This window comes from Triplophysa dalaica, chromosome 10 (genome assembly GCF_015846415.1).
Source record: "Triplophysa dalaica isolate WHDGS20190420 chromosome 10, ASM1584641v1, whole genome shotgun sequence".
NCBI classification, from domain to species: Eukaryota; Metazoa; Chordata; class Actinopteri; order Cypriniformes; family Nemacheilidae; genus Triplophysa; species Triplophysa dalaica.
Window position 1 is genome coordinate 177,501 of NC_079551.1, and position 12,500 is coordinate 190,000.

Here is a 12,500-nt window from a genome sequence, read left to right on the forward strand (position 1 = left end):
TTATAAAACATGTCCTTTATCCATTAAAACACATTAAAATAACTGAACCGCCAGTGACCTCATGACCTCTTTCTATTTCCAGATTTACTGAGATGTTTTATTTGGATGAAGCGGTTTGTGTGTTGTCTGTTTTTCTGGCTAATCCTCTTTATATTGTCACTTTTTATTTTGCACTTTCGTGTCTTTGTTTAAAGAACAATTTTCTTAATATACTAAGATTCTTAGTAAAGAACAACAACATTGTGTGGATGCGAATGAATGAAGAGTTTCTTCTGTGTTTTGTATAGTAAGTATGTTCTTTGTTTTTGTTTATAGTTGTGTTGCTATTTTTTATGTGTGTTTATTCCTTATTATTATGTTAAAGAGATTTGAACATTTTTACTTTTTTCATTGAGATAACAAAGTATAAGTGTTTTAATTTCTTTGTATGTAAATCCATTCTGTGATGGATTCATTAGAGTTGTGTTACCAAAGTTTTAGTACAAATATAATTTCGACTATTTCGATGTAGTTATTGTAGTGAAACCAATTTTAAAAAACAGTTTTTATTGAGTTCTCAGTCAAATGTAAATGCTGTTTGAATCACTGGCAGATTTGAGCTCGTGCGTGCTGGGCAGTAACAGTTGCCCTTTTAAGATCTGCCCCCATCCATAGGATACCCCTCACCCCCCTCGCTACCCCCCCTTCTTCCCCCGTGCTCTGAATCAGGTTTATGTAAATGAACCCCCCCCCATATTGACTAGAGGTGTATGTGTGTGCGCGCGCGCGCGACTGCAGTGCGTGGATGAGCATGGAGACTCCACACGCAAAGTTTGAGGCGAGAAACTGCGTTTGATTCACACGCCGTGGACGCGCAGCACTGAGGAGAGATGTTCGGCGCACCGTGGGATTTGTTGCTCGTTGTTTTCGGGTGCTTGAAACTCCCGTGGGTCGCGGATTGTTTCGTCGTTCACGTGAGTGAAGATGCGGGACCGGGCGCCGCGATCGTCGCGCTGGAGAGCGGCGCGTCCTGCGCGCTCGAGCAGCTCATCCAGCCCGGATTTACGGAGAGCTTCCTGCGCCCGAGTGCGGGCGCGCTCGCGCTCTCGGGCTCCGTGAAATGCGACGCGCTTCCCTCGAACCCGTTCGCTGTGTACGCGGTGGAGGAGTGCGCGGACGACGCGTCGGGTTTCAGACACCTTTTGGCCAGCCAGTATGATGTGCACGTCCACGGCAGGAACTGTGTAAACCAACGCAAGAGGACTGGAAAAGTGGACGTGGAAATTATCAGTTTGATCAAAGGTTCGGCGTGTAGGGACGCGGGCTCGGCTGTTTTCCGGGTGTCTGATGTGTTACCCAGTTACCCGCGGCACGAGACTCTGTGTAACGTGAGCGAGACCTCAGCGCTTCACTTCAGCGATGGCCAGCTGTTCACCTCAACGCCGCTCTGTTTCACCCGCGACTCTCTGCTGGAGTTTCACCTGCGCTGCGTGGGACGCGAGAGAGGGGTGCAGACGCGCGTCGTGCATGCGCATTGGCGCGTGGGTCGCGGCCCGTTTACTCGAAGTCACCTGATGAAGTTATTGCGCTGGGCCGCGCGCTCAGACTCGGGTCTGTTGAACCGGCGCAGGAGGAACGTCAACAATAGCCCTCAGTTTCAGCCTCCCATGTATCAGGTGTCTGTCCCAGAGAATCAACCCGCCGGGACTTTTGTTGTTGTTTTAAAAGCAGTTGATCAGGATGAGGGCGAGGCCGGGCGACTGGACTATTTTCTGGAAGCTCTTTTTGACAGTCGCTCCAGCAGTCTCTTCACCGTTGACCCGGTCAGCGGTGTGGTTTCTACCGCCGATATACTGGACAGAGAAACAAAAGACACGCATGTGTTCAGGGTGACGGCGGTGGATCACGGGACGCCGCGCCGCACCGCCATGGCCACGCTTACAGTATCGGTGAGGGATACGAACGACCATGACCCCATGTTCGAACAGCAGGATTATAAAGAGAGCGTGAGAGAGAACCTGGAGATCGGTTACGAGGTTCTGACAGTACGTGCCACAGACGGAGACGCTCCCGTGAACGGAAACGTTCTGTATCATTTACTGAACAACACCAGGACCAGCGGCGTGTTTGAGATCGACTCCCGTTCTGGCATCATACGCACAAGAGGGCCCGTGGACCGCGAGACCACCGAATCCTACGTGCTGCTGGTGGAAGCGAACGACCAAGGTCGCGATCCCGCGCCCCGCAGCGCCACGGCGACGGTGCACATCGTGGTGGAGGACGATAACGACAACGCGCCGCAGTTCAGCGAGAAACGCTACGTGGTCCGGGTTCCAGAAGACCAGACGCCCAACACTGAGATCCTGCAGGTGACGGCCACCGATCTGGACCGCGGGAACAACGGTGTCGTCCATTTCAGCATCATGAGCGGTAACACCCGGGGTCAGTTTTACATTGACGCTCAGACCGGTAAACTGGATCTGGTGAGTCAGCTGGACTATGAGATAAATAAAGAGTACACGCTTCGAATCCGAGCGCAAGACGGAGGACGTCCACCTCTGTCCAACATCAGTGGCCTGGTCACGGTTCAGGTGCTGGACGTCAACGACAACGCCCCTATATTTGTCAGTACACCGTTCCAGGCGACAGTTCTGGAGAACGTTCCTGTGGGATATTCAGTCATTCACGTTCAGGCGGTGGACGCCGATGCTGGCGACAATTCCCGTCTGGAGTACCGCCTCACAGAGACCACGCCCAACCTCCCCTTCACCATCAACAACAGCACAGGCTGGATCATCGTATCGTCAGAACTGGACCGAGAGAGTGTGGACTTTTATAACTTCGGCGTGGAAGCTCGAGATCACGGCACGCCCTCCATGTCCTCGTCCGCTAGCATTAGCATGACTATTTTAGACGTCAATGACAACAACCCCGAGTTCACGCAGAAGTCCTATTACATGCGTCTGAACGAGGACGCAGCCGTAGGAACGAGCGTGGTCACCGTGTCCGCCGTGGATCGGGATATTAACAGCGTGGTGACGTATCAGATCTCCAGCGGAAACACGCGCAACCGTTTCTCCATCACCAGTCAGAGCGGCGGTGGACTGATCACGCTTGCCCTCCCGCTGGACTACAAGCTAGAAAGACAGTACGTCCTGACGGTCACGGCGTCTGATGGCACACGCTTGGACACGGCCAAAGTGTGCGTGAACGTCACGGACGCCAACACGCATAGACCCGTGTTCCAGAGTTCCCATTACACGGTGAACATCAATGAAGACCGAGCCGTGGGCACTACTGTGGTTATCATCAGCGCCACGGACGAGGACACGGGGGAGAACGCTCGCATCACGTACTTCATGGACGACAACATCCCGCAGTTTAACATCGACCCGGACAGCGGCGCCGTCACCACACAGATGGATTTGGACTATGAGGATCAGGTGTCGTACACGCTGGCCATCACGGCCCGAGACAACGGCATCCCACAGAAATCAGACACCACGTATCTGGAGATCCTGGTGAACGACGTCAACGACAACTCGCCTGTGTTTCTACGCGACCGCTATGCGGGCTCCATCATGGAGGACATCCCTGTGTTCACCAGCGTCCTGCAGGTGTCCGCAACCGACCGCGATTCCGGACTCAACGCCCGAGTGTTCTACACGTTCCAGGGAGGAGAAGACGGCGACGGAGACTTCATCATCGAGTCCACGTCCGGGATCGTGCGATGCCTGCGGCGCCTGGACCGTGAGAACACACCGGTCTATAATCTCCAAGCGTTTGCGGTTGACAAAGGAGTTCCTGCACTCAAGACTCCGGTGGACATTCAGGTGACGGTTCTGGACGTCAACGACAACCCGCCGGTGTTTGAGAAGGATGAGTTTGACATCTTGGTGGAGGAGAACAGTCCCATCGGTCTGGTGGTGGCCTTCATCTCTGCATCAGACCCGGACGAGGGCAGCAACGCTCAGATCATGTATCAGATCGTGGAAGGAAACATCCCTGAGGTCTTCCAGCTGGACATCTTCTCCGGAGAGCTCACGGCTCTCACTGACCTGGACTACGAGACGTGGTCGGAGTACATCATCGTGGTTCAGGCCACGTCCGCTCCTCTTGTGAGCAGAGCCACCGTCCACGTGAAACTCCTGGACAAGAATGACAACGTCCCCGTCCTGAAGAACTTTCAGATTGTGTTCAACAACTACGTGACGGATAAAACCAACAGCTTCCCATCGGGGGTCATCGGACGGATCCCGGCCAGCGATCCGGATGTGTCTGATCAGCTTCACTACAGTTTTGAAGCCGGGAACGAGCTGAATCTGGTGATGGTGAATCAGAGCAGCGGGGAGATTCGACTTAGTCAAGCTCTGGATAATAACAGACCGCTGGAGGCGTCCATGAAGATCTCGGTGTCAGGTGAGAATCTGCTGAAGCTTTGCGTGACTAGTGTGCACTTCCAGGCTGGTTCAGTGATGTATAATTCATGACCTTTGCTCCTCTCTCTCTTTCTCTCTCTCTTGAGTCAGTATTAATACATGAGAAGTGAATGTGGGACAGTAATGTTGCTTTAGGTGGTTTAGTCACTGAAGCAGATGAAGGTTTAGTCATGAGTGTATGTGATGCTCTGAGACCGAGACACGCTCACATGAGATGCATTCACATCCCACTGAAACGAGAGAAACACTCGAGATTCATTCGTGACGATTACATCACAATTCACTTCATGTGCTGTTTAGTGTGTGTGTGTGTGTGTGTGTGTGTTTTGGATCGAATCAAACCTGTGTCAGCCAATCAGAGAGTAGAATACACCGCTCGCATCACACCTGCTGAGGCGTGTGTCAGTGCTCATGCAGAGCGACGAGAGAGAAAAATACTGCTGTGTGTGTGTTTCAGTATCTCAAATGAAGTTGTTCACTGAGCTTGTTGCAGTGCATTCTGGGATTGATATGTGACCCTGGAGGACAAAACCAGTCTTTGGTAGCACGGGTATGTTTATGGCGAAAACCAACAAAACATTGTATGGGTATCTTTTGAGAATATCCTACCGTAAATATATCAAAATTGTATTTTTGTTAGTAATATGCTAAGCTGTGTACACCCTCAAATTACAGAGTTTTAAAAAGTTTTATCTAAATCAAATCCTATCCTATCAAACCATCAATGAAAAGCTTATTTATTCAGCTTTCAGATCATCCCAAAATCTCAATTTGGAAAGATTGACCCACACGACATATGTGATTGAGCATCTGGATGAAACGAGGGGTCTTCACTTTCAAATGCTCCCCGTCCGGTGGATGTTGATTCTGTGAGCGCGTGCGAGATCTCCACTGAATCTCATTGAGAGATTATCACGCTGATAGTAAACACAAGAGCGACGGGAGCAGTGTGTGATGAATGCAGGAGGATGTTTCAGTGCTTGTTGTCGGTCCGTCACATCTGAAGAACTGTAGAGACGTCTATCTGATGTCTGCCAGACGTGTTCACTGTCAGGTGTTTGTCAGAAGATGTTTGTGAGATGTTTGTGGTTTAAAGGATGTTAAAGTGCTCCTCCGGACATGTTTTTACACAGCAGATGTTCTACGGATCTTTTACTGATGTCAAGATAGTTTTCTGCTGTCAATCATTCGAGATGTTTATTATTAAGTCCAATTGTGTTATAAAGTCAAATGTGTGAATGAACTCATAGGCTGAAACATGTGAGAATTTACTCATTTGACACAGAAAATAATTAACACAACATCATAGCAACCACCTGACAACCCTAGCATCAATGTCTCTCTCTCTCGCCCCTCCTCCCTCTTCTCTCTCTCTCTTTTTTCTGCTGTGTGAATAATGCCGTTGAGAAATGCTTTTGTTAAGCAGTGAGTCGTCATGACGACCTCAGCGGAGCCTGAGAAATGCCTGCTGGGTGGGGCGGCGCACAGTGTGTGTGTGTGTGTGTGTGTTGTAAAAAACTGCAAGAAACTCTGAAGAGAGCTGACACCCCCAACACACACACACACACACACACGCACACACACATGAGTGAATCCTGTGACCCTAAGGTTCAGCTTGTGTGTGTGTGGGTGTGTTTAGGGTTTGTCTGATGTCTTGCTGACTGTTAAGTGAACTTCCATTTAGAGCAGACTTTACCTGAGTGTGTGTGTGTGTGTGTGTGTGTGTGTGATCTATGGATGACTTCTCTACTCTGTTGCTGTGTTGAACTGGACAGATGACATCACTGTGTGTTTGTTTGTGTGTGTGTGTGTGAAACAGAAGTCCAGAATGATCAGCTCATAAACTCTCAAATGTATTCTTTATACATGTGAAGTTAAATCTCTGCCACACGTGTGTTATGAGATCTGATTCCTGGTTCTGGACTCGCACACTCGCACTGTCGCACAAACTCTGACCTCCATTGTGTGTGTGTGTGAGACGGGCCGCAGGGCTTTTAACATGCTAATGCTTTGAGTCTCAGACCTCCTGGACGAGCTCCATAATGAAGAGCAATGACAGGAATGTGTATGTGTGTGTGTGTGAGGCCGGTGAGAGGTCACAAATAAATACAAATCACCAAGAAACAATGTGTGTGTGTGTGTGTGTGTGTGTGTGTCATCTTGTTTCCTGCTTTAAACTACCCCCCCACACACACACTTGTGTTGTTAACATACTCTTTGAGATGTTTGATTTGTGGTTGTTGGAGATGAGAAGCTTCAGTCTGTGTGTGACAGCAGGGACATGTGTTGCGTAGGAGGTGTGTGTGTGTGTGTGTGTGTTGTGTGTTTCAGTTAGATGTTGAAACAGAGTGTCATGATGTTCAGTGTGTAGCGTTGTGTTGTATTTGTATGTTTCACTGCATGTTAAAGTGTGTTCAGTGGTGTTTCATGTGAGGGTTCACACATGTGTTGTGTTGTGTTTCTTTGATTAAATGACACTACATGAGAGAGGGTTCCTGCGCTATGATTGGCTGTTGTGGCATGATTAGACCCGCCCCCTGCTGAGTGCACTATTCTGAGCTCAGGTGGAGGAAATCTGGTTCCCATGACAGCAGGCGCCCACGGCAACACTGATACCCACACACACAAACACACACATCCACACACTCTCTCCAAAAACACTTCAGCTGTTGTGATTGGCTCTGATAATGTATAAATATGCAGGTGGTTAATTATAGTGGGCGTGTCCGTGAGTGTGTGATTGGTCCAGAGAGGGGCGTGGCTCAGAGAGCAGTGTAAGTGATGGAATTTAGTTACCATAGCAACATGATCAGTCTAATCAGTACTTATACATCAGGCAACACTTAATGTTAGAGAGAGAATCATTTCTCTCGTTCTCTCTCTCTCTCTCTCTCTCTCTCTCTCTCTATCTGTCTCTCTCTCTCTCTCTCTCTCTCTCTCATATGTAGGTCAGTGAGTGTTTGTTCGCTATCATTTGTGTTTCTCTTTGAGATTTTCCTCCTCAGTTGTGTGTTTCTGGAGATTCGTGAGGAATGTAAAGTGAATGTTGTTCTTCACGTGAGGCTTTGTGTTAAGTTGTGTGATGGGTTTAATCACAGCAGTAGAAAAGAATACTTCACAAGATAAAACATTAAACACACCACCTCACTGATATATTCTGTTCACATCATCTACAATCACAACTCTCTCTCTCACACACACACACACACAGACACACACAACACACACAACACACACACACACACAGTTTGATGAGACTCATGACAGGTTGATTACAGTGTTCAGATGCAGTGGTGCATTGTGGGTAAAGCTCATGTTAGTGCTGCTGGTTCTCACTCTGATAAAAGTGTGTGTATGGTGTGTAGATGAATACACACTCATGTCAAGGTCACTGTACACACACACAACTGTGATCATATTCACAACAGACAACAGCAGCTTGATGACATCATCAGGTGTAAATGTCCTCAGGTGTCACCTGCAGCTCCAGGAGTTTGCTCGGATTCACATTTCCACTGGAACTCTGTGACAAATGAGGAACAGAGAGTGTGTGTGTGTTTGTGTGTTTGTGTGTTTGTGTGAGATCACGAGGTGTAACATTGATCATGTTAAAGTGACAGTACAAGCAAACAGTGATGGTTGTATGTTCAGACTATGCACGCACACACACAAACACACACACACACACACACACACACACACTCACACTCACACTCACACAGAGCGCTCGCTGTCAGTGTGATGTAGTGTTATAACGGCGTATGATTGGCTGATGTGGAGTCATGTGATGTGCACAGGTGTATATCAGTGCTGTTTGATGTTTTAAACAGTAGGGGCGCTAGAGAGTCACAGCGAGTCAAACATTACGTGTGTGTGTGTGTGTGTGTGTAATCGCTCTGGGCTCCATCCCGCAGATATCACACAAAGCTTGTTGTTGTTGTTGTTGTGTTGGCAGTAATGCTTGTTTGAGGATGTCTTTAATTTGATTAAGTTTGTGTGTGTGTGTGTGTCGGCTGCACTGTTTCCCAGGATTCCTCTTTGTGTGTTTGCTGGATTAATGATGTTTATTTGCATTCTAATGAATTGAATGTGTGTTTGGCCAATTAGTGAATCACTGTTTAATTATTGTGAAAGAAACGCAGAAAAGAAGTGAAGAGAAAATGTGTGTTAGACTTTACATGACCTCTCTCTAAACACATTTCAACTGTTCACATTCTCTCAACCAAACTTGATTCATTATTCACATCAGCTGAACACTCTGTGAATCAGAATCAAGTGAACCGTGATTGTGCTTCTTTTTTGTGATTCATTCTTACAGTGATTCTTTTTTTCTGAGTGATTCGTTCTGACAGTGATTGTGATTATTTTCTTGTGAGGATTGGATTGTAACAGTGTGATGATTTGTTATTTTGTTGTGTGTTTGTAGATGGTGTTCACTCGGTGTCAGCTCAGTGTCTGCTGCAGGTCACCATCATCACGGATGAAATGCTCTCTAACAGCATCACGCTGCGATTGGCCAACACGTCTCAGGAGCAGTTCCTCTCGCTTCTATTGGCTCAGTTCCTGGAGGGCGTGGCCCGGGTGCTCTCGGCGTCCCGCGAGGACGTGGTGGTCTTCAACATCCAGGACGACACAGACGTGAACGCAGGAATTTTGAACGTCAGTCTGTCGGTGGCGGTGCCGGGCGAGGGTCCGCGGGGGGCTCGAGGGGTGAGTCCGGCGCGGTTGGGGCGCAGCGGCGGGAGCGAGGTGGAGTTTTTGGGTTCAGAGGAGTTACAGGAGCGCTTGTATCTGAACCGCAGTCTTCTGGCTCAGATCTCCTCACAGGAAGTGCTGCCGTTTGATGACAACATCTGCCTGCGTGAGCCCTGCGAGAACTACATGAAGTGCGTGTCCGTGCTGAAGTTTGACAGCCTGGCGCCGTTCGTGGCGTCTGACACTATCCTGTTCCGCCCCATACATCCCATCGGCGGGCTGAGGTGTCGCTGTCCGCTCGGCTTCACAGGTGATTACTGCGACACTGAGATCGACCTGTGTTACTCCAAACCCTGCGGACCACACGGCATCTGCCGCAGTCACGAGGGAGGTTTCACCTGCCACTGTCTCCATGACTACACAGGTAAGGATTAGGGGGCGGAGCCTCTGCACACACACACACTCAGGTGTGTGTTTTCATTTTCACATTTGAAATATCTACACCTCACTGAATTAATCAGGGATCATCTGGATTACTTTTATTTCACATCTACATTTACATCTGCAAAATGTCTCGGAGACGTCTGTACGTCTGTAACACATCTGCTGAAGATCTGGAAAACATCTGCTGTGTAAAAACATCTGCTAAACATCTTAGAAAGAATTGTTGTACATCCATTCTATATCATAAACATCTTACAGATTTTTATAGATGTGTTTATGACATCTGAAGCAGACTTCTCTGAGACGTATTGCAGATGTAAATGCAAACGTCCAGCAGACGTAAGCCAGACGTATGTGTGCTATCAGGGTTAAGACCGGGTCAGAATCTTTCTCTCTCTCTCTCTGTATGTGTGTGTCTCTCTCTCTCTCTCTCTCTCTCTCTCTCTCTCTCTCTCTGTTGTCCTGCAGGTATGTTTGTCTCTGTGGACATTATGAAGGAACAGATTTATATTCCAGACACACTCTGATATCAGAGAAACGTTGTGATCTCTCTCAGACCTGTCGCAGGTTATTATAGTTTTTTTAGTCCTTTATTATTATGTATACTTAACTTTTTTCATTTCCATATAGGTTTGGTTTATTATTATTTCCGTTTTTCTTTTTTTTCCAGTTCATAATTGTCGTGTCTTTTTGCTTATATTTTGATTTGGTGGTAATGAGCAGAAGTGTTTGAATAGTATGAGTATTAGTAACCCTGCTTGATAACCATCACGACTCAGTTTAATGGTGAATTACAGAAGATGAGATGGTAGTGATTGACAGAGTCAGTGATGACATCACGTGAGGTCAGAGGTCAGAGGAAGAGTTTGTGATTGATGTTAATCTGCAGGATTGTGAGTCTCGTGTTCTTCATGTTAACATGTTCACCAGCACTTGTTCTTTCTCAATATAATCCTCCATATGAAGTGTGTGTGTGTAGGTGGATGTTTCACACAGGAGTGTTGTGTAGGTGTACAGGTGTGTAGGATGGATGTGCGTGTAATCCAGTCAAACATGTTTGAACATTTCTAATGGTCAGAGATTCATTGTTATTAATATTGTTTGGTTTCAATAATAACACAAATATAGTGCAGTCATAATGTGAGAATGATGTTCTTTCTGAATATTTCAGCAATGACACCAAATGTCGAGCTCAAATTCTCTTCATGTTTACACATGAACATTTAAGAAAGGTAATTTAAGAGTGTTAGACAGAGTTCAGAGACATGTGCTCACTAATGTAGAGAATAAAGCAGACGTCTGTCTCCTGCAGGGATGCCAGCTGCTCTTACACTGTGTGTGTGTGTGTGTTATTTAACATTTTGTGTAGCAGTGTGTGATACATGTGTGTTAGAGAGAGACTGTCTCATCTCATGACATTTCCTCATTTTGAAAAGATAAATAATTTATGCTCTGCAGGTTTGCCGTGTGCGCGTCCATGCGGTGTGTGTGTGTGTGTGTGTCACACAGGTTACATTAGTTATGATTCAGTTATGATGTGTGAAGTTCAGCAGCAGATGAGTTGAGATCCACATCATATTTTTTATACGCACACACACACATGCACACACAAACATAGACACACATACACACACAGAAACATGCACGCACCGACAGATTGAGTTTGTGGAGTGTAGGAGTGTGTTGTGTGAATTTGTATGAGCAAAGATCTGATAGTGTTTGATCTGAAGCCCTGACCTCATTTCCCATCAAAGACCTTCACACCAAACACACACACACCACATCAATATTTCATCTCACACACACAAACTGTGTCTGATAAACTTTGAATGTGTGTCTGTCTGTGTGTGTCTGTCTGTGTGTGTCTGTCTGTGTGTGTGTGTGTGTGTAAACAGGAAGCATTGTTTTATTGGCTCACAGACAAATGTTTCCGTTATGATGAGCGAAGCAAATCGTCTTCAGTGCATCTAACACTGCCAGCTTTGTCCTGACACACACACACACATTTTTCATCTGATTTTCTAACCCTAATCTTTGCCTGAATCTACTGGAACATCTACTGGTGTGAGATGGTGGTCTAGTGGGTTAAACCACTGAACTGGTAAATCAAAGGTTGCTGGTTCGATCCCAGCAGCCACCACCAGTGTGTCCTTGAGCAAGACACTTTACTCCATGTTGCTCCAGGGGGATTGTCCCTGTAATAAGTGCACTGTAAGTCGCTTTGGATAAAAGCGTTTGCCAAATGACTAAATGTAAATGTATATGTAAAATGAACACATTTCTATCAGAACTTCTATTGCAAATATTGAAACGAAGGCATTGTTTAAGGTTGGTGGTCTGAATTTATCCCTCACCTGAGGAACCACAACAGTTCTTTAAGCACAATGATGTGAATAAAAGAGATACACATGCCTTACACAATAGTGACATGACAATTGAATATACTGAAAGCAGATGTCAGAGGGGCAGAGACACACAGGATCAGATCACAGGTGGTGGCATTTATTCAGGGGCGCTGCCAGGAATTTAGGGCCCCATGACAAAAATCGAATTGGGCCCCCTGCCCCAATACTGTCCCATCTAAAGCTTCACTTAACTCTAATTAAAGGCTTGAAACTGTCTTGCTTTTTTTATTCAATACTAGTACTAGCACAATATTTTCTGCTGGTGATTTCTACATGCATTCAAGTCTAGTATGCAGTTCACTATTTGATGCAAGATTAAAGCAAACATAAAAAAAATGTGCCGAAGGCTATCTTTTACAGTCTCAATGTATTTTTATTGTGAAATTTGACAAAATGGACAATTCTTTTAACAAAATTATTATTAATTATTATTATTAAAAGATTTAAAAAAAGATTTAAAAAAAGAAAAATTAACAAACTTAAATATATATTAACTTTTCAATCAAATAAATGAACATGATCCTCTCAAAACAATGAA

At 46.3% G+C, this 12,500-nt stretch overlaps 1 protein-coding gene across 1 annotated transcript in view; it reads left to right on the forward strand.

Annotated features, from left to right (window-relative positions):
• Window positions 1-804: 804 nt before the first annotated feature.
• Window positions 805-12,500, forward strand: part of celsr2 (cadherin, EGF LAG seven-pass G-type receptor 2) — a 37,381-nt gene continuing 25,685 nt past the window's right edge. The window contains exons 1-2 of the mRNA XM_056758371.1: window positions 805-4,398; window positions 8,845-9,537. Coding sequence (XP_056614349.1) covers window positions 870-4,398; window positions 8,845-9,537 — 4,222 coding nt within the window. The 5' untranslated portion in view covers window positions 805-869. The remainder of the gene's footprint in view (window positions 4,399-8,844; window positions 9,538-12,500) is intronic.